At 40.5% G+C, this 22,783-nt stretch overlaps 1 protein-coding gene across 1 annotated transcript in view; it reads left to right on the top strand.

Moving 5' to 3' along the window:
- Positions 1–6,133: 6,133 nt before the first annotated feature.
- The window catches only part of RABGAP1 (RAB GTPase activating protein 1), a 53,564-nt gene continuing 36,914 nt past the window's right edge, over positions 6,134–22,783 (top strand). Inside the window, exons 1-11 of the mRNA XM_057372919.1 lie at positions 6,134–6,360; positions 11,267–11,501; positions 11,912–12,116; positions 12,705–12,879; positions 13,187–13,344; positions 13,763–13,873; positions 14,353–14,419; positions 15,343–15,445; positions 16,607–16,776; positions 19,296–19,470; positions 20,108–20,201. Of these exons, the coding sequence (XP_057228902.1) occupies positions 6,211–6,360; positions 11,267–11,501; positions 11,912–12,116; positions 12,705–12,879; positions 13,187–13,344; positions 13,763–13,873; positions 14,353–14,419; positions 15,343–15,445; positions 16,607–16,776; positions 19,296–19,470; positions 20,108–20,201 (1,643 nt within the window). The 5' untranslated portion in view covers positions 6,134–6,210. The remainder of the gene's footprint in view (positions 6,361–11,266; positions 11,502–11,911; positions 12,117–12,704; positions 12,880–13,186; positions 13,345–13,762; positions 13,874–14,352; positions 14,420–15,342; positions 15,446–16,606; positions 16,777–19,295; positions 19,471–20,107; positions 20,202–22,783) is intronic.

Below are 22,783 nucleotides of genomic sequence, written 5' to 3'. Positions count from 1 at the left end.
GCTCCCTGTCGGTGTGCGGGAACCGGGGGCCGTCCTGCGCTCCGCTACCGCCGGCTCCCTCCCCCGCCCCGGGCCGTGCCTCCCGTCCCCTCTGCACCGCAGGGCCGTGCTCTCGGCGGCTGCCCCGGCTCAGACCGCCCCGCGTCCCACAGGGCCGGGCCGAGTCCTGGGGCAGACGAGGGGCGCCGGGCCGGGCCCGTCCTCTCCAGCTCGCCAGCTGCGGGTATGGAGGACGCGGGGGGACCGCTCCGAACCCCGTCAGTATCCCCGGGACCCCGGAGCCGCCGGCTTTCCCCCCGCATCCCCATCCCGGGCGGCGCGGGGCTCCGCGGGAGGGACCGACCGGGCACCCGCTTTCCTTCTCCGTGTCGCGGGGTGTCGGTTGTTGCCTGTCGCTTCCAGGTGGATCCTGAAATATGGCATTTCGTTGCGTGCAGGCATCGTTATTTTGTTTGTGTATCGTAACCTCGGTGTTTTTGAGGTTTTTTTCCTTGTTGTCAAGGAAGTGTTTCTTTCGGTTAAAACATCCCCAAGAGATAATTTTTAAGGACTGGTTGTGTCAGTTAGGGGTGAAAACTAAGTGTAAACAAATTGTGTTAAGTTGGTGTAAAACCAGCAAAAATTAAGTGGAAATTGAACTGCTGGAACTAAACTTGGTGGTTTRTGTCTGTGTAGATTTGCCTGATCAAGGAAGGCATTTTGGTGGAGAGGAGAAGTAGAAAAAGTATTCAGGAGAGGTTTGGAGAGAAGAAAAAGATCATGTGAGGTTTGCGGAGAGAAAAGATTGTGTATATTTCTTGAATATAAGCTGGAGAACAGGTAGAGCATACAGGTATGGCTTGATCTGTATTCCAAATTTTGTTCTACTTACAGGGTTTTTAAAGCCCAAGTTGATAAGATTTCTGAGACTTTTGGCTACTTAGAAAATGTGTAATTACAGGAATTGCCCATTGCTGGTTGACTTGCAGAAATACTGTATTCATTTTAAAGGCCTCTGCTTAAAAGGTCAAGGACCTGAGCAAACTTATTTTTGTGTACACAGTAAACAAATTAACAAATGGGGCTTGGCATAAGGTTTTCCTTCCAATTTCCAGTACTAAGAGCAGCCAGTGTTTAGTAGCACATACCAAATGTAACTCCCTTTTTCTCCGTTCTTTCACAGTGTATTTTTAAAGTGCTTTGGTTGTCTGGTGAGCTTAACTCACTGTTAGTGTTTGAATCCTAATGAGAAAGCAACTCCTAGTTGTAGAGTAGTACATAGAGCATCATCCCCAGAGTTTGTTTAGCCTCTGGCTGCATGGCCTTTCTCCCATCCTCTGGTCTGTGCTGTGTCCTGCCCATCCCGGGGATGGGGCTGATGCTGGAGCAGCTTCAGCTGTGGCGYGTGGATGAACCAGCTGTTCATAGTTAATTCATTCCAGCAACATTCCTGTGCTGGGCTGGCTGAGGCAGTGTCAGCATTTCTTTTATAAACTGCAGTTTCCCAGGACCGGCTGCTTGTTTCTGGGATGGGGAATTTACTGATTACAAGAGCCTAAAATCAGAGTTTTGTCTTCTGAGCAGATAGTTTAAATTAAGATTGAAAGCAAAATGATGTTGGCAGTAGCTATCAACCTGTTAAGGATTGTTAACAAAGATTGCATTAGCTTAACTCTTGCGTTTTGTCTGATGCCTGGTTTTGCACACAGTGTATCATGATTCACTCAGCTTCCTGACATCTGTGAGGAGAGGGGTGGAATTGGAGACACCGTTATCTCCAAACAAGAATATGCTTTTTCTTTCTGGCTCTTGAAATTAGTGGGAACATCTGTGGCTGTTATAAAATGAACAGAAAAGTTAGAACCTGTAGTTGTTATTTTTTACTAATTCCTCTTTAGTCATCCCAAATCTGTATTTTCATATTCAGTATTCCTCTGGCTTTCCTGCTTCATTTTGAGTGCCAAGCATTTCTTGTTGCATTTCAGAGTATGTGTTRCACAGGGAAGGTGGGTAAAGATCAGACATGATTAAGCAGACTAATCATGTGATGTGTGAGAAGAAAAAGGTTGCTGGTGATTTCTTGTATGCTGTTTTGGTTTTTTCCCAGAGCTGTGATAAAACCCAGGCATTGACCTGGGGCAATGTGTGCTCTTGGTGAATTGTAGAGGTAAAAAACCTCACAGCTGTCCAAGGYTGTAGGAGCTCAGAGTCTACAGAATGCTGGGTTCTTTGGCATAACACAGCTCTGCAAAGTGCTCTGTTAAGCCTCTGAACTCTGCCACAAATTCCACTGTTCACCCACACTAAGATGCTAATGATGAACACTTGGAAAGCAGAACTTTGTGTATTTAAATTAGACCATACTGGATTTATTGTTAAGCTGTGCATAGAGCCAGAGGAATAGAAACAGAAAATACATTATATTTAGGTATTTCAGCCACCTCAGTGTCTTATCTGCATGTCACCCTCTTGTTTTCTGTGGTTTTTAACACTCTACTTAGTGGTTTCATATTTTGGAGGATATGTTTATTTTGCATGCCAAGCTTTCTGACTTTGCTTTTCAAGGCAAATGAATTATGCTGTTCTTCAGTAATTCCATTAATATTGCTATATTGTTCTTCTTTATCTGGTGTGTTCTGCATCAGATATGTTGGAACTTGGTGAAATCACTTTAGAAACTGCAGCTGAAGTACAAAAGCTGAGAAGGATATGAATGGGGAAAAAACGTCTCTTTTCCTCTTTAGTTTGCATACCTGTTCTCATGCGTACTCTCTTTTCTGCCCTGGAAATCCAGAACTTATATTTATGTTATATTTCTCTGTAAATTCCCTGCTAAGGGTGCAACACCTGCTGTTGATTCTCAGGTCTAAGAAGTTCATGCCCMAAATACTGGATTTTCCATTCGCCCTCTGTCTTTTTGTGTGGTTATGGATGTTCTGAACTCCAGAAAATGGGTATTTCTTGGAAATGGAGTGAGACCAGCCATAATTATGAGTGCCTTGCTTTGGTTGTTGCATGTGTCTCAAGATGGCATTCAAGCCTCAGCCTCTTCCAGCAATGTAAAATTGAAGGTTTTCTGGTTTCCTTTTTTTCTGTCTGCTGTTTGCTTTAAGCTCTTCTAAATTAATTCTGGCAGAACTTAGAAGGAAAACTTTGATCACAGGTTTTAGGTCAGGTGCCAAATATTTGGAAAAGGGAGGGAAAGTAAAAGATAAATATTTTATAAGTCTGTGKAACTAATCTGAACCTTGGTAGGTTTGCTTTCCAGTTGTTTAAGATTTTAGCTTGGTGAACGAGGTGTCTGCTGTTCYTCTGCACATTGTCTTGGATAGAGTAAGGTGTAACACCCGTGAAGGGGAATTGCAAGGAGAATTAGAATTTGAAATAAAATTGAAAGCGGTGACCCAAGAGCCAGCCACGTTGACTTTCTCATTTTGCAGCTCTTTCTAATAGTTTGTTGTGTGAGGAGGGGGCCAGAACACCCATTTAATTACACAGATGAGCAAGGAAAGAGGTTGGTAGAAGTTTGCCTCTTTGTATGCATTTTACACAGACACTCTGTCTCCCATGGAGRTGTAAAGACACCTTCAGGCAAACACTACATTATTGTGGTGTAGTTTTGTGTCAGGAGCTAAACTGTGCTGAATTCAAAAGCTCATATTTTATTTATGCTCAAACAAACCAAAGCCTCTTTCCCTGTAAGGGATGAGACACTGGCTTTCTGAGGAACATCAGAACTTGAGCTCCTGCTTGGCTGAGGCCTTTTGTCCTAATCTGTGAGAGTAGAAAACTTTGGGTCTGAGATGAGTTGTAGATGTAACTGAGGATTTCTGTCACTGCTCCTGTTTGCTCTTGGGGTTTGATTCCAGAGCACTCACAAGCCACATGTAATTGCTCTGCTGGTGTTTGATGTGTGCCCTTCTAGGCTGGTCCTTATTTTAATGGGCTTGGAGGCTTTCTGGTGGTGATGCTGCYGCTGTGAGCCTTCTGATTCAGGTAAAAAGATCCTTTTGGTAATCTATATGGAACAAAGTGATAGAGAGGAACAGAGGAAATTAAATCTGTGCAAAGCAAAGTGTGAGGATATAGAAATTTCAGTTAACTTCAGCCAATGTTTTAATATTTGATGACTACTTTTGAAAGTTTGAACATTAATCCAATGAACCTCCGTGGCTGATTCCAGTGCAGTTTGRTGTCTGAGCTTTGCTTGCTTCTACATCAACAAAAGCTTCTCACAGTCCCCTGCTCCACTGTCCCCTTTCCTGTGCTCTCCTATGTGACTTTTGCTCGCTGTTGACTGGCAGAGTTGGGCTGATTGGGCTGTCCTGGTGTTGCAATCCCATATTGTGACACTGCTGTGGGTTAGGCTGGGCCAGCTGTGCCCCAGGATCCGCGTGGGGTTTGTTTACAAACACAGAGTGTGCAAAATGCACGGATGCTTGTTATTGAATTGAAGGTAATGTTRGGGAAAGGTGTTGGATTGAAAGACTTGGGAAACAGGTGAAATTAGCACTGCAAGACAGACTGTACCAAAATAAAGTGCTAAATTGATTCTTGCCTGGATGTTCTTTACAGCTGCTTGTGATCAAAGCTTGCTCCTCTACTCCTGCTGTCAGTGTGGAATATGACTTTGCTCTGTTTGAATGAAAACAGTAAAGGCAAAAGGGGTATTTAGTGTTTGAAGCTTATTTTTAGTCTGTGTTTCAAGATCTTTGATTTAGGTATTCTCAGCGATCTGTGTTTTATATAGRTGGCACAATAGGGAACTTCTACAAAAAAGTTTTAATATGAATGCTTTAAATCAAAGCATCTTTCAAAATAAGAATTCTGCCCTATCTTTAAGATACGGAATAATACCAGATAGACACATACAACTTTTGAACATACCTAAATTTCCCAACCAGTAATCCCCACTGAAAGTCAGTGGATCTTAAAATGTTTTTGAAAAGGATATCTAAATACCATACATGCTTTTGAAAATGAAACCAAATACCWCAGATGTGTTGTCATTCATGAACCAAACCACATCCATTCTTCCTCTTACACTGTGCTTCAGTTGTCCTCTGAAACATGTTTCAGGACCATGTAGTGACTYGATTAAAAATTGGTTAAAAGTTGTCCTCCTGGCAGACTTCATGTTGTATTGATGGCTGTGGGGAGAAGGGCATTGATAGGAATAAGAGCAGGCTTTGCTATTTCGGGTGCATTGTTCCTGGTTCAGCCAGGAATGCCATGAGCTGTGACTGTGCCAGGATTCTCCGTTTTTTGGCTGCACTGTTGAAGGCCAGATTGGGATGGAGCTTCCAGGTTGGAAGGCAGAACTTGAGGCTGAAAAAGCACTTGAGTTTGGTCATGTTTGGGAGTTGTTAAGACCCGAGCATTGTGATAAGGGTATATTTGGGTTTCTGGGAAATTTAATCACCCATTTTTATCACAGCAGTCTGTTTTGAGCCGTGCATTCTGGGAATCTGTGCTGTAGAGTTCAAGGTGTGCAGCTGAACTTCACCTTTTGTTCCTTTCTTCAAATGCCTCTCAGTGCCAGTTCCAGCTTTTTAAAATCCTCTGTTGGCTCTGCTTCTCAGTAGTGATCCAGCCTACGCTGTTCTTCCTGCTTCTTGGAAGTCTTTGCTTTTATTGCTCTTTATAGTACAGAAGATTCATAGATTCATAAAATGTTGTATGTCCCAAGATTTCAGAGCAACCTTATCACAAAATATCAAGTGCTAGGTCAAACTCTTGTTTAGGAGAAAAGAATGTGACTGCAGCAAACAGTGAGGTCTGATAGATGAGAGTAAATTTTGCATGAACACAGGTGAAGGCAGGTATTAACTGAAGGAAGAAAATGGACTTATTTTGTAATGGCCTTGATTGTCAACAAGTGTAGTGTGTGTTCCAGGGCCTTGTTTTGTGTGATTGCAGAAGGTGATGTCTGGCATAACTGTGCAAAGAGATTTATTAACTTCCCCTTTGTGAGCTGTGGAAAACAATGCTGTGATAGCATGTGCTGCTTAGCAAAATGAAGGCAGGATTGTGAGTGTGCACTGAGAGAGGAGTTGGAGCTTGGTTGTGCTGTCAGATGAGTTCCTTTATATAATTAGTCAGCAGGTTTCTGAAAAGAAACGTTTGAGCATTTTAGCATGAAGTTTTATATAAGTATTTTTATGATTTTTGTTTTTCAGGAGTTTATAACATATTTAATCTCATTCATGAATCGAACTTCCTTTTTAAGTCATGGATGACAAGGCTTCTGTTGGAAAAATCAGTGTCTCTTCAGACTCGGTATCCACTCTTAACAGTGAAGATTTTGTCTTGGTTTCCAGGCAAGGGGATGAAACACCATCTACAAATAATGGTAGTGATGATGAAAAAACAGGACTGAAGGTAAGAACCAATAACCTGAGTTTGTTCCCTGTCCTTCTAAATCAAACTAACCRTAGAGAGCTTAAAGAGGGACTTCTTTATTGTGGAAAACTTGACAGAAGGGAGAACATATTCAAGAACCAGTTTGGTCAGTAATTTCTTCACTGCTGATGTCAGAGGTGGTAATTAGGTTTTGAGTAAGAGCTCTCTCCATCACTAGCTGTGGGCTTTTTCCCACTTTGCAGAATCCTTYATGAAGCTTAGGATGAAAGACTGATTGTCAAGGACTTAGAACTGTGATTTTATCACAGCTTTCAGGTGGAAAGCAGGATCAGCATACATGGATTTGACCATRTCTGTTAATTCAAATATACATTAAAGTTTTCCCCAATGTGAAATGTTCTCTTTAAGAATGTAGAARTGTAGTTATAACTAACAACTTGGCATGAATCAGAGAACATGAGCTCTGTGTGAAAGGCTTGTGAGAATTGGAAGGGCATTGATATCTTCTCACTTGTAAAAGTGCTGTTCTGAAAAGAGACCCTTGTCACCCTCTACTTTTTTTTTTTTGCTATTGAAAGCAGCTTTCATCCGAATTTGTATTTCAGCAGGTTTAAAGAAATATGGCAGAAGTAAGGTAATCACRCAAAATTCCATCTTTTTTATATGTTGAAAACTAGATCTCCCCTAGATTGAGTCAAGTTAGGAAATTTGGTCTTTGTGGGAGATGGAAAGAGATATTCCATCATCAGAAGAGACTGATGTCTGTGTACAGATGCCTCTATGTCTTTAAAGATGATAAGGRATCCTATGTTCTGCCTGTTGGACTGGGCGCTCCTCTTTTCCTTTGCAATAGTTGTAACAGAGACTTTATTGAACATTTCTTGATGCTTTTGCTCATCTTGCTCTTACCTCCCAACTGYTTTGTGTGTTTTTCTTGCATTTCCTTGAGTTCTGGGCAAGATATGCCATTGTAGTCGCTCTTTTCTTTTACACAAGACTTTTAAGTAAATTCTCTTAGTTAAGAGTCTCAAGACTGATCTTTTGCTTAATCTGGCAAAAAAAGTTCGCTTATGTTTTATGGTCGTTGCAGAAGATGTCACTTCACATCATAGAATAGTCTAAAAAATGSAAACATTTCTTAAGCACTGACCCTGGGGATCTGTGAAACCTGCACGATTTTCTTTCTTGATGCTGCAAGTACCAACAGCATCAAGATCAGTATCAGCATCAATACTTAGGAATTCAAAGTAGTCTCATAGYAGTGCTTACCTTGAGAATGCTTCCGTGGCAGTGTCTGTAATCAGCTCCTGAAGCATCGTTTGAGACCCCTGGAGACAGATACTGTCATCCAGATTCTCCATTCCATCCTCAAAAAAAAATTTGGAAGCATGAAATGCAGTGGTCTGCATCACTTCTTGCTCCACATGGGAGCTGTTTGTGTTTGTTTGCTTCCATGGTGGTTTATAAAATGCTGCTATAGGTGTGCTGTTTCTCTTGATGAGGAAGGAAAAACATGAGCTCTGCTGCCTCCTGATCATCAGTTGTAAAATGAAGTTATGCTGTTCCCTGATTTTGCACTGAATGCCACAGAGCTTTGCAGGTCTTAAAGATAAGCTTCTTTATGAATTTGGTGCCAGGACTGAGCACAGGCCTTGAACAAAGTGATTCACCTTGAGCTTTTCAGTATTCCAGCATGGAGAGCATGGGCTGTTGGTTATTGGCTGCAATCTGAGTGATTAATGGGAATTTTATACCTTAAACAAGCACTCAGTGAACAGTCTAAATTTTCCATTAGAGGGACCTTCCTGTTGAYCTCCTTCCTTCCTTCTGGTTAAGGAGGAGAAAACCTTTAGTAGAGGAAATGGGAAGACTTTTTAGCTGTTCTTAGGGACAAAAATTTAGGTATTTTGATATTGTTCTACAAGAAAGGATACATTTGGCTTTTAATTTGCAGCTTGCAACTAGCCATTCAGTTGCCAGTCAARTGGAGTAGCAGAGGTTGTCAGAGGTGTGTTAAAAGTGTTGGCACCTTGATATCTAAGTGTTGCATTAGTGCATGTAGAATTAATGTTAACAGTACAGCAYGAGAGCAGAGGTTATGTATTTCATAGAGACAAATGAGATTTTYTTTTCCAGGCACAAGCAATCACTTTGTACTTACAACTAAGTTAATTTGTATGTGTCAAACCCCGTTTTCTTTTATGTGCCCTCTAGGAAGAGCAAAAAATGCTGTAGTTCTAAGTAATAATGCTGTGAACTGAATTAATACAAGTTTTTGTTTGACACTTGCTTTTTTTCGTAAGTCCAGACAGAGAAATATTTCTTTTGAATATAATGAGGAACTGTATTTTTCWTCAGTTGGTCATAATTCATAGATGTTTCTGCCTTTTGTCAGTGCTGAAATATTTTGTTCAGTTTAAAAAAGGGTTATGAATAAATGTTTTCCAGAAATGCAGTTTGCCTGGTGTCTGTGCTTTCCAGTATTGTTCCTGTGCTTTCTTTCTCCCACTGGCAGTGGGACTGGGCTGGATTGAAGAAAGTTTTGCTTCAGGAGTGTGCTGTAGAGTGAGAGTTCTTGAATTCCTCAGCACAGGGAGACCTCTCCTGTGTCTGGCAGCACATGTGTCAGGAGAAGGGAATAAATCACAGTTCTGATCAATCCCCTGGTGTGGTAAAGGAAGTTTGCTACCTCTTAGTTAAAGGTTAAGTAAAATAAGTTTTCAGTTTTGTGAGAAACAGAGAAAGCCATGATTAGGGTCATGGTTTCTTTGCTCAGCCTCAAGCATTTATCAAGTGCACCTGGTATTATTCCCTTCTGCTCCACGCAGCCAGGCTCACTCTGGTTTTGGGCTGCAGCAGGGTTTCAGGCATGTTTACATCTTCATGTGCTCTGTTCCCATGTGGGAATTCATAGGGTTGCATAAGAGACTTTGGTGGACATGAAGTTAAGCTTGGTTTGCGTTTTAGGCCTCAGTTTGCAGGCAGTTGGTTTGTTGTGCTTGATTTTTGGGGTTATGAGAACAGCAGGGCTCCTCTRGTCCAAGAGTGTGGTAACTGTGCCTTCTAAAATTCCTTTTGAGCATAGTCTGGGCTGAGAAGGAAAGGTTTCTTGAGAGATGAGCTTAAATTGCTTTACAATGGAGGGTTTTGATGATGATGTTTTAGAATACCTATGAGATGGGGGTTTTATTTTTACATGCCTATTTTCTGTAAGTTGTGTTTTACCTATCACACTACTTGAAGTTGTGTTTTACCTATCACTGCTATTTTTAGCAAATTTCTTGTAGGGCAGTATCTCGATATGTTATTCAGATTGATTATTTTACCAAATACAGTAGATCACCCTTCAGATTATTTTGCTTTTAATCTTGATAGAACATTTTTCATGTGCATTTTATATTAATGCCATTACAACATTTAGTTCTCAGCAGATATGAATTTTTCACCTTTCTTTCTTGTTGATTGTGAGGAAAAGTGTATTAGATGCAGTTTTTTACCAGAATTCAGTTTAACTTGAGGTTTCGTAGAGAACAGGTTCTGTAAACTAGAAGTTACTCTAGGTTTTTTAATATAGAGGCTTTAAAGGGGCTGACAGGATGTTATAATTAATCAACTGTATTTTGTTGCAAAGTATGTAAGCTCCATATGGTAAAGTAACATGGTGCATCTTCCATCATCATCAACTTTGTGATGAATGCCTGCAAAGACCTGAATAATAAACTTGATGCTKAAAAGCCTTCTGCCTTTGATGACCCCATGCTTGTGCAAGGGTTTTCATTGTTTCCACAATGCATCATACAAATTAATACTAAAATTGTAGGGAGGAAAATGGAAATCTGTGGACTTCTGTAACTAGTTTCAGCTTACAGATATTTCTGTGGGTGTACAGCTGAATAAGGCAGTTACCCTGTCCTGCCCCTAGCAGGTGATCACAGCACAGGAGTGTATTTTAAACTGTACAAAAATTSCATTCTGTTTGCATTAATTTCAAGAGAAAACGTGTCAGGTTTTTTTTTAGATTCTGTAACAAAACAGTCACTAGGTTACTGCTTTTTGGGGTAGTTGCATAATTTGGATTTTATTAGCTGGTGTGTAGCATCTTAAATCAGTGAGTTTACAGAGAGGAAAGGATGTGGAAGTGCTCCCTGGGGTTGAGTTTTGGTGCCAGCAGTGATAACCAGCAGCAGCTGAAGTGTTGGAAGCAAATACTTTTTGCTGATGGYATCTGGTAAATACTCTGTAAACTCAGTTACATCCCTGTTAATTGCAGAGGAATGGGCAAAGAGTTTCCTTAGAAGCAGTATCTGAGAGTTTCCTGAAATGAATGTCTTCATTCCCTTTCCAGTTTAGGACCTTATTTCACACTGCTGAGGTTGCTTCATGCTTTCATGTTGACTTCAATGAGCTCAAAGTCAGGCTGCAGCTGAGCATTAGGAAACAAAGCAATGCTGTTMCTTCTCCTCAGCATGATGGCATAATCTTGTTCCAGATGCTTCTCTTCCTGTGAAACCTTGCTGTCTTGCCCATGAACCACGTAACTTAATGAATTATGTTYGTTCCTTTCTGGTACTAATCTGTTATAGCCCATACTGTGGACATCTAAGTTTTTGTGTCATAAGCTCGTCTTTGTAGTTGGTGATTAAAGACTAGTTTGAAAGTAATCTCCTTGCTTTTTCCAGTGCTAGAAAATTCCTGCTTTGAGCTTGTTGATTTGGTAACACAGGGAGGGTGTAATCCATGCTGGTGAGCATTTGCACACTGCAGGTTGTGTTTGTAGTTGTAACTGGGTTAAATTTGTTAACTACWGCTTTGGCTGGTAAATAAAAAGCCATATGAATGACCCTGTGCCTGAGGGGTGTTTTTTGTTGTTTGAACAGTCCTTTCTTTTTTTTTTTTTTCTGTGTCTCAACTGTGTGGCTCTCAGATTGTGGGGAATGGAAGCGAGCAGCAGCTGCAGCGGGAGCTGGAAGACGTGCTGATGGACCCACCCATGGAAGATCAGTCCAGTGACCGGGACCATGGAGAAGACGTTCGAACTGATGGAGATGGGGAAGAACCTGTTGTCCTTGAAGCTTCAGCATCCTCTACCATTAACCCAGTGTCRGTGGCAGGACTCCAGAAACCAGACATGAGTTTGCCAGTGAAACCATCCCAAGGAGGTTAGAAAAACAACGGGGGGGAATATGGTAGTATCTTATGAGTTTGGTTTTTGTGGGGAAAGTGAAGAGAATTTAGGTACAGGTGTGGCCCCCAGCCTTTGCCTCTCTCACATTATAATCACGCAGTGCAGTGAATTCCAGGTTATGTATGATGCAGGAGTTAATGTCTGCTGAACTGTCCTCTCTTCTGAAAACACTGCCATGCCAGCCCTGAGATGTGTGCAGAGACATTAAGCTTTATGCCTGGCTGCATAAAATATTAGTGCAGGGCTTTCCTGTAGTGTTTTGGCCTGACCTGCCTTTTCTGTTTGTTAGCCTCTTTTGTCTTTTAGTCAGTGATGAGTCAGTCCCTGACCCTTCCCTTGCACTGCCTTGCCTTGTTTCTCACGTTCAGCTGTGTCTCACCCTAGACTGTGAGGATTTGAGCCCGTTCACCCCCGTGACAGATGAGGACAGCGTGGTGTTCAGCAAGCTGACRTACCTGGGCTGTGCCTCGGTGAACGCCCCGCGCAGCGAGGTGGAGGCGCTGCGCATGATGTCCATCCTCCGTGGCCAGTGCCAGATCTCCCTGGATGTCACCCTGTCCGTGCCTAACGTCTCTGAGGGGACTGTGAGGTACACAGCTCGCTTGGCTTCTCTGTGACTCCRCATTTCATCGTAGCTCCTTTTCAAACCAAACAAAGCTATGGTTTACCTGGCAGGAGACTTGGCCTACTTGCRTTTTGTTTAGTGGGAAAAGTGGGTTTTATGGACATCTGTGAAAAGGGGTGCTTGGAATTTGTTTACAAAAGATTTAACCCAGAAGTGCTGTGATGAGCCAAACTGTCCCCAAAGCCATAGTGGGATTGGTTCTCAATCAGCTCGTTGGAAGTAGCTGGAAAGTAGTTCATAGAGCTGGAGAATGTTTGATATGAGGCTTAGCAGGGATGAGTCTGTCCACTGCCAAGTATTAGTGTAACTTTCTAAAGACTAATCCCTGAAAACCATGGGGAAATTATTGGTGAAAATGCCTGTGGCATTGTACTTTTTGTGCTGTTCAATTTAAATGCCATTATTGTGAATCTGCAGTCAGGAGGTAGTTTTTGTGGTGTACCTTCTCTAGTAGGTATGAAATTGTTAAAGCTTCCAAGTTAATGTCTAACTGAAATAATTCTTCTAAAGGTGCAAACTTGCATTTTTTTTCCCCTCTCTCTATTTTAACAGACTTCTGGATCCTCAGACAAACACAGAAATAGCAAACTATCCAATCTATAAAATCCTTTTCTGTGTAMGAGGGCATGATGGGACCCCTGAAAGTGATTGCTTTGCTTTCACTGAAAGCCACTACAATGCAGAACTCTTCAGGATTCAYGTCTTCCGATGTGAAATCCAAGAGGCTGTAAGTGCAAGTTTWTTTGTCAAATGATAATTATGTACATGTAAATGTTATTACTGAAATTAAAGTGAAGTATTTCAGACACTTCAGAAGTAATGTAATTCATCACTTTTGTTTTTTTTCTACTCCAAGTTAAGATAATTATACAAACCTTAGTTAAGGGATAAGATCGCACGGTTAACAGTTTATCCTAAGAAGTGTAGAAAAACTGCTGATTAGATGCTRAAACTGAATTATATTTACACAATTMGTTGTGAATTAYTGAAAATCCAGGCTGGTTTCAGCTGATGTTTGTGCACTCTGGCTGCAGGTGAGCCGAATCCTGTACAGCTTTGCCACTGCCTTCCGCCGCTCTGCCAAACAGACGCCACTGTCAGCCACTGCCACCCCCCAGACTCCAGACAGTGACATCTTCACCTTCTCTGTGTCACTGGAAATCAAAGAAGATGATGGGAAAGGGTATTTCAGGTAGATATTTTTCTTTCATACAGCATATGGGAAATRAGTGAAAAAGAAGGGAAGTAGTCTAAGGGTGGTCACTCCTTGGCTCCTTGACCCAGCTCCTTTCCTATAGGTAACTGCTGACCAGATGATACTGTGTGTTACATGGGGAATCAATATTTAGAAACTGCTGAAATGCTGCTGGAAGTCTCACAATACTGACTCCCACAKTATAAACCCACAGTTTTTATTCTGTAAACTGTGTCCTTGGTTTTCACCGAAATCTGTTGCCATTTCTTTCATGATCACAGTGTGCAAGGAAGAAAGGTCTGGAGAGCTTTGGTGTGAGGAGCTGCACCAGTGTCTAATGCTAAGTTTGGTATATGAAAGGAATACAGATGAATGATCCCCTGAGATTTTTTTTTCCTTTCTTGATGAATAACAGTGCAGTTCCCAAAGACAAGGACAGGCAATGCTTCAAACTCCGCCAAGGGATTGATAAGAAGATAGTGATTTATGTGCAACAGACAACGAATAAAGAACTTGCTATTGAAAGGTAATTTCATCAACTTTTTAAAGATTCTTTATCTGTTTAATGTTTGAATTTTGCCTCTGAGGCAGCAGGTTAGTAATTGTTCTGTGGAAGCTCCATTTGTGTGATTTTGAGTGTGGTAAACCAGAGGAGGAAGTGAGACGTACCTGTGTGGGCCAAAAGTCCTTGTTAAAAAAACCAAAATTAAATCCTAGAAGAGGTCCTTGTGCTTCATCTGATCCTTGTCTCTACTAAAGGGTGAATTCTATGTAAATATGTCCCCCCCAAAAAAAATCAATCTCGCTCACATTTTTAATATTGGCTTGACRTTGTTTTGCTGGACATGCTTGATGCTTCTTTCATCAAACATCAGTTGATGTTTGTCAGTGGATTCATGGGCTGTTTGTGATGTATGACAGCAAGCACTTAGATAAGAAATGTTAATGGTTTGTTTATGAGCATGTCTAATTTTTGCAGTTACATTTCTTTGCCTGGCTTTGCAGATGTTTTGGCCTTCTCCTTAGCCGTGGGAAAGATGTCCGGAGTGGTGACATGCATCTTTTGGATTTGGTAAGGAGCTTTCTTAAATTTGATTATGGTYCTGCATGATCTCAGGATAGACAGAAAAGACTTGGACACTTCTGCAGTATTTGATGGGAATTGATGCTGTTCTACTGTTGAGGGTGGGGCTCTGGGTGGTTGAGCTGAATTCCTGTCTCTGCTGCTCATTTAGAGCATGCCCTGGTGCTGGTCAAGGGACTTGCCCAATTTTAGTCAGTCATGACTGTTCTCATTCAAGGGCCTGAAATAAGAAACATGGAACCTTATTTTTAGACATGCTGAATATTAAAGCACTGTACTTTGAACATGGAAAGTTAACAGCATAGTTATCACTGTGAAAATTGAGGCCTGAGARGCTTCAAATACAACACTGAGAACTGGTGGCTGCTTCATTCTCACCTTTCTCCCTAAAAAGTAGTGATAGAGATCATTTGACTTCACGATGTGAAATGACAACAGATTAGCTGGTATTTATGTATTACATAGTGAGTGCTCAAAAAGGTTTATTACTACTTGAGTAATTTTGATTTTTACCAGGCTTTGGATTGCCTAGTAAGCAAGGYTGTTGGGAAGAAAGACAAGCTGAACATTAGATAAAATACTGGTTTGGTTTTTAATGGCTGCATAACGTGTTGTGTTCTCGCCTATGTCTCTGAAAACTGAAAGTTAAATGGTCACCTTCAAATCTATTGGTCAAGCCATGTACATGTAGAAAAATTAGTATTAATTAGCTTTTCTATGTTATCATCATGGAGATCAAGGATTGCAGGGGAGCTCTGTTATTTCCTTCAGGGATAATCTCTGCTACAGACTCTGTCCCATGGGCTTGCCCTTCCGTTGTCAGTTCAGAAGCTCTTTATGGGCTGGCACTMCATAATCTAGAGAGATTCCTTTAATTGAAATAAAAATACATAAACCTACCTTGTTTCCAGGAGTCCATGGGTAAAAGTTCTGATGGGAAATCATACGTGATCACTGGGAGCTGGAATCAAAAGTCTCCACACTTCCAGTTTGTGAAYGAAGAAACACCAAAAGGTATGAGCATCATTTCCCCAGGCAGGGAAGTTACTTCCATAGTGGGCATTGGATCAATTCTCTTTTCCTTTCAGATGAATCCCACAAAAGACTTGCACAGGATGGAATGTATTCTCAGAAAGCAGAGTGCTAAAAGCCACATAAATTAAAAAAAAGCAAACAACTAAAGGCAAACTGTGTTCATTAATTCCTTGTAAGAACTGTCCTAGTGGGAGGCTGTGCAGGTGTGGGGTTGGTGCAGGTGTTCTGTGCACCACTGGAGCTMTTTAAGAATCCCATTGAGAATTGTGCTAAATTACTTTTGCAGGTATTTGTGGTCAGTTCAGATTTTTCTGAACCCAAGTTTTTAATTAAAACGGAAGGATTCCTRTACCTGTGAAAATGAAAGCAAACCMCTCCCMACTGTCATCCCAAAATAGCTGATGTTGCATTGCTCTCTCRAGTCCTGAAAGAGATCTGTCATTACTTCTTTTAAAATGTCAGCTGAATTATCATCTTTTCAATCTCTTGTCACAGTTGCATGCCAAAGGTTGGGAAGTTAATGGGAATTGACTGGGCAAAGTCATAAAAGTCAGCTGCTGGGCACAATCTGGTGCTGGAGTGAATGCCATCCTGCCTGAAGGACACAATTTATCATTCCCTGCCAGAGAGATCTCATAGGTCACTGAGCTCTGTTGCCTCCTTTTGGAACATCAGAGTGTGCAGTCAATTTTTGGAATGTCACAGCTGAGATGGTTTTAAATGCCTTWAATATCATGGCATTAAACACTTAAGTAACTTCTAAAACCCAAAAAGAATTGAAGTGTAATTAGGCTGGATGGCAAGAGATCTGCACTGTGCAGTTAAGCACACAGATCCTTTTTAATGCTTAATGAAGGTTTTGGATACATTTCAGTGGGATTTGAAAAAGCAGAATTTTTATTCTCTTTAACAAGATCTTTTTCTTGGCTTGAAGGCTGCAGTTTCCTTATTCTCTTGTGAATAGTGATCTGATTTCTCTATTTTGAAACTTCTGGGGTTTTGAGATGTTAAATTAGGGGGTGGAAATCGATTCTGAAAAGGAAAGTTTCCTTTGTTCTTCCATGTTACTACGACAGGGGTTATGGAATATTTTATTTGAACTATTTCTTTTCATACTAYGGCTTCATTTTTTCTCTCTAGATAAAGTGTTGTTCATGACCACTGCTGTGGATTTGGTGATAACTGAGGTGCAGGARCCCGTTCGGTTCATTCTGGAGACTAAAGTCAGAGTTTGCTCACCTAATGAGAGRTTGTTCTGGCCCTTCAGCAAAAGGAGCTCAACTGAAAATTTTTTCTTAAAATTGAAACAGGTAATGCTTTAAAATATAAAGGAATAAAAATGACAATTAATAGGCTGTTTCTCCCTGTGATTGCTAAAACCTTTACTAATACAGTGTTTATAATGCAACATTTTCCTCCTGAATCAAAGAGGTAAAATAAATGCACTTCAGGTTTAGAAAAGCTGCCCTTTATTATGCTGATTGATTCTGGCTATCTGCAGTTCCCATAAAGAGCCTGAAATAGCTTTTTTGATAGCTTTGATGAGTCTGCGAAGTTACAGAGAGGCTTATGGATTTTCCAGCCAAACCACAGAAAGAAAAGGAACAGAGGATTTAKCTGCAAACTGGGGCTATGCTGAAACTTGCTGCCTGTAGTGGGTAATTGTACAAAATTAAGTGTTAAGAGAAAAAAAAATCCTTACTGTAATGCTGGTGACATGGTATCTGATGTATCACTAAACTTATTTTATCATAGAAATTGAACATTCCTTTAAAAATTTTTTTAGAGGAGCAAACATCCATGTGAAATTCCAAAGGAAATTATTTTTTGTCAAAAGTCTATTTTCCCCTTATACATCATTGGAAACAGAGATTTCACACATACCCCAAGTGTGCCCTGGGGGAAAAAATCCAAGCAACCACAAAAAATCCCTAGAACTTGTTAAAACATTTTASTGTTTTTTCCAGCTTACTTTTTTACCCATCTACTAAAAATGGAAGTATTATTTCTGTCCAGGATATTCATAATAACAGTACAAGGCAATAACTTGTCTCAAAATAAGGCTGGTAAGTTGAAGGCCCTCCAAATCACTAAAGAGATCATGTACTTGAAGTAGCTGCTGTTCTGCTCTAGAAGTTATTGTTCTGAAATGAAAGTCCTGTTTAAAGAAATGWAAATATATAAAAGAAAGTAGCAATGTGGATGTACGTGCTCTCTCAAGGCTTAGTAATTCTGGGTGCAGCCCAAAAAAAAAGCAATGTTGAAGTTCTGATTTCTTGATAAGTGTTCTTATTTAAAGAGGTTTTGAGTTAAGCAAGTGGCTTTTCTTCATTCTTTTTGCACTTGTCTTTAAGTGCTAACAGAGAATGGCATCTGGGTAGCAGCAAAGATGAAGTCCACCAAGGATCCTTTTTTTTATGTAAAAAAACCTCCCTTTCCTTCAAAATTTAAGGTGGAAAAATTCTTCACAGATGAGCTCAGCCTTTTTATTTAGACTTTTTTTGAGGTGGAACATGGAGATGTTGAACAGCAGAGGCTGTTGGGCTATAAATATTCTACAGCCTCCAAAAGGTGCCTTTTCTGTTTGGCAGTTTAAAGGAAGCTTATCTTACTGAGCTAATTCTGTATCTTTTGTCTTACCAAATTATAGGCATTGTGACTTATCTTGGCCAATTCTCTTTTTCCACAGACACTGTCAGGTTATCCAACTTCCAGTGTTTACTAATGGAAGATTATCAAAACTCAYAGTGGAAGCAACAAATATAGAATGTACTGCCTGATAAGCCTGGAAGGGAAACCTGTTTCTGTGGAGTCATGATTAGCCTATTAAAAATACAGCTGTGGAGAATTGGCTTATCTTACTTTGGCAGTGTTTCTTTATTCGGAAATGGTGAAAGCAGAGGGATTTTATTTGCTCCGATTACATTTAGTGATTTAGCCATTTTTAGTTTTGATGCATTGCTCTTCGTTTTTAATGCTCCAAAGGATAAAACTGAGCACTGGGAGCTTAGTGTAGAGTATAATTATAAATCTTATTTCCCTCTTTTCTTCACCTTCTCTTTTCTSCTCTCTATTTTTATTCATTTAGGAAAGAATATTTAAGTCCTTAAGATGTATTAAAATTTTAGAACCACTTCACATAGAAAAATCCTTCTTTAAAGGAAAGAAAGGTACCAAAGGATTGAAAATTATGGAGAAACAGGGCCACAGAGCAGACTTTGGCACTCAGCAATTTGTGTTCCTGCAGCAGTGTATGCATGGGGTTGGAAGCTTTGCTGAAGAAAATTGCTGTGGTGGGAAAGTCATGGAATGGCAGACTGGTTTGGGTTGGAAGGACCCTTAAAGCTCATCTTATTAAAATAAATATGAAGCACTTTTTAAAGACTACTTATGCCACCATCAGTATCCGTAGAAACTTTTTTTAAACCTTTTTTTAAAAGTCTTTTGAAGAGTAATTTGGCATAATTTTAAAGRTTTTGCTTTTAGTTTTCCACTACTGTTTGACTAAAGGCAAAGTTGCTTCATATTGAGGAACCTTCATCTCTTAGACCACTGATGAATTTATAGCTTTAAAAATCTGTGCATTTTTGTGGTCTGTGTATGGTTGGAAAGGTGAGCTCCCTGTGAATGGCAAATCCAAGTGACACTTGTGCACTTTGTGCCTCTGGGTGCAGCATCTTGCTTAGGTGTGTTCCAGGTGGGAACGTTCCTCACTGCAGAATGGGATGGAAGTTGTTGCTCAGCTCTCCTCTTCCAGAAGAAGGCAGAGCCTTAGGAAGTGATCTGGTGTTTGTGTAKCATCCTCAGTAAAATGAAATTTGTTTCCTAGATAAAGCAAAAGGACAGGAAGAACAACTCGGACACGTTGTATGAGGTTGTGTGCCTGGAGAGYGAGTCAGAGAGGGAGAGGAGGAAAACCACAGCCAGCCCCTCTCTGCGCCTGCCCCAGTCAGGGTCACAGGGCTCCATGATCCCATCTCCTCCAGAGGATGATGAAGAGGAAGGTAAGAAGCAGATCCTGTGCTTTGTGGACTTTGAGAAAGGCACTTGGTAAATAACACGGTGCTAACACATGTAGGATCCTTTGCAGTCAGGATCTGTCTGTCGTGGTGGGTTCTTTCTTGCTGGAATACTGTAGGATTTAATAACTGGTGTCCAGCATTCCTGGTCAGCCTCTCCCTCATCCAGCACTTCAGTGTCCCTGCTTTTCTCAGCCCAGGCCTCCTGGGTGGCATATTTGGGACAATGTGGAAAAAGGCTCCTAAAATCTGGGGGTTATCATGTAGCTTCTGTCCCTCCCTGAGCAGCTGGGAACAAATCTGAGAGCAAAAAGGAGAGGCTGGAATTACTGGGAAGTGCCAGCAGGCAGTGTTTTGTGGAGAGGAGAGTCAGACATCTGTCAGAGATGAAACTCTACCAGGACCTGCCCAGTTTGAAACTTAATGCATTTTCAAGAACTCTTTTCTGCTTTTAAAAAAATCCTTTGAAACCAAACCAAACTTKGGAGCACTTCTGAGTATAGAAACATCTGGCTTTACAGCTCTGAGCTGAAATGAAGAGAACTTGGGTTTCTGCTTCTTCACTTTTCCTGCTGCCTTCCATGTGGCCTTGGCTGAAGTGTCCCTTCTGTTCTCTTGGCAGACAATGATGAACCACTCCTAAGTGGCTCTGGAGATGTTTCCAAAGAGTGTGCAGAAAAAATTCTTGAGACGTGGGGAGAGCTGCTGTCCAAGTGGTAAGTGGCAAAGTCACATTCTGCAAGTGACAATTCTGAATATTTTCATTCTGTTTGCTCCTTCTGCTTGGAGTTTTTGTTATTTCCAGAGTCCGTTTGAGATAAGGTTAATATGGATTTAGTCCTCTATCCACTCCCACCCACACCCCTTATTCTCTGGCTTTATGTTTTCTGATTTCTGTAGAGGGTGTTTTTAATATTTTAATTTTTGAGTGCATGCCTAATATATAGAAATAGGCTTATGCTGTGTCTTTAGTTCTCTCTTCTAATGAGTTTTCTACTTCAGGTTCCTTGGGATTTTGTTAAAGGAAAGCCTCAAGTAGAATAAAGAAAAGGCAGCTCTTGCTTTGTCTTTATTTTTCACAGATCCGTTCCTCTTTGTAATTCTGATGGGGTTCACAGCCAATTTTTCCTGCAGCTGTCATATCCTAGTGACTGTAGCTTAAGAATATGGGAGATTTGGACTTGGATAGAGAAGATGTTTTTCCTCCCTTATCTAAAGGAAGGCTCCAGAGCCTGCCAAGAAGGAAGTACATGAGCTGTTTTTTCCCTGGAAAATGTCAGTGTACAAGAAGAGTGTTTCTTGACAGTCCAATTGCTAATGCAACACCATCCTGCTTTGATGAGGCATAGGGATCTTTTATTCATTTGGAAGTAGCCTGAGCAGTTCTAAAGTGATGCTGATTGTTGCAAGATTCAGGTTTTGTGTTAGGTTTTAATTTTTCTCCATAAAGTGGGGTGATGGGCAACATGAGATTGAGCTGAAACAGCTTTAGCTGTGACCTTTGGCTTCCTAAAGTCAATGAGAGCAGGGCAAGGGCTGCACAGCAAATCAAAGGCTGAAAGGGATATTGGGCTAAGGAGCAGGACAGCAGAGATTAAAGTCAGTGATGCAATTTGGATGAGAAAAAGTATTGATGTGACCACAYAGCCAGGAACCTCTTTAAAATAAGCTTATAACTATTCAGTATTTTGTGCAATTATTGCTTATTTGAATACATACTTTTCCTTCCAGTTTGGTTTTGCACTAAATGGACACATTTGTAAGAGAGGGAAGGCTGTGGTAAAATGATACATGATCCTTTTTCCCTCTCCYAGATTTGAATAAACATCTTTCCCAGATGAGCTCTTTGCATCTGCTGCTGTGAGAAAGTTTCTTTCAACTTGAATTTTTTTGTAATTCTTCCAAGGGCTCAGAGATAATTAAGCCACCTGACTCCCATTGGAAATGTTTTGGCAGCTCTAAGAGGATATGAAATGCTTCTGTGCTAATGCTGGCAACAACTTTAATATGTGTTAAAGGGCTTTCCTTCTTAACTAAAAACGTGTATTTGGAAGCAATGATCCTCCAGCTTTTAACATAAGAGGATTGAAAACTRTAAAAATCAGACTTCAGGTAGTTTTCATGCTGGGTTTTTAGAATTGTGTAATTAGATTTATATAGTAATTAAATATTTGGTACTTTGTGATTTTCAAAGAATATTTGGCTGATGTTTCCTAACTGCTGAGTCACACAATTTTCTCATTTCAAAATAGTTTGGAAGACTCCAGTAGTGTGTAGCTTTTAGGCTACAGCCTTCATGACTGTATTCATTGGAACTACTGTTGTACTCACTCTGGTTTGAGATTAAGGCAAAGCAGTTTTATAGACCTTTACAAAAACATTGAGTGTTTTGTATATAGAAAGTATTTTATATAAATGTAGTTACATATTATAAAAGCATAATAAATGCTGTATAAATAAATGTCTATAGGTATGACTGTATATTGATATAAATGTAACTACTGTATAAATATTATTTCAATTTTAGTTGATTTCTTTTAGAGAAAGGACAGTGAAGGAGGGCATGATGGTCCTGGGTTCTGTGCAGAAAATGCTGATTTAAATGTCTGCATTGTTAGTCTTTAGATTACTGTGAACACTGTAGACTGGAGAAAGGCAAGAGGGAGTYCCAGTCTGTGTAAAATTATCATCCACATATCTGTCAGACTATTACAAACATTAACAGATGCCAGTTTGTTTAGAAGATAATGCGGTTGATGTGACACAAGTTCTTCTTTTTTGACTGGCTTTGCCTGTCAGTTCTGTTGATCATTTTATCCAAAAATTTGTTTTTTAGTAGCTGCAGAAAAATGGTAATTTCTATGATTTAAGGCCTGTGTCTTTTGGGAATTTTTATATATAAGCCACAAATGAGCTGTTCAGCTTAACTTGCTGTAACTGCATAARTTATGTGTAGGTTTAGATTTTACAACTTGCAGTGCTGTAATTTATGAGCTGTCAGTGGTCTCGCTGGAAAGAGCTGCTCAGTTGGGGCTGGCTGGTGCAGTGGAGGCTGCTCTAATGCAGGGATGGAGTTAGATAACCATGAGAGGTGATTTTTCGAGCTCTGTTTGTCATCTGTCCCTCGCTCCCTGGGAAGGTCACCTGCCTGCTGAGCAGTGTAGGATTCTGCCAACTCTGCTCATTTTGGGGTAGCTTGAACTTGGAATTTAYACACTGTGACCTCTGTCCTCCAGTATGCCATAGAATGGTTTGGTTTGTTGAATATTTTATGTACATATATTTACATTCAATGGGA

Source organism: Malurus melanocephalus, unplaced genomic scaffold, assembly GCF_030028575.1.
Source record: "Malurus melanocephalus ecotype Western Australia unplaced genomic scaffold, MMel_1.1 scaffold_181, whole genome shotgun sequence".
NCBI lineage: Eukaryota > Metazoa > Chordata > Aves > Passeriformes > Maluridae > Malurus > Malurus melanocephalus.
Note: the sequence above shows the minus strand (reverse complement) of the source record. Positions and strands in the feature narration are given on the sequence as shown.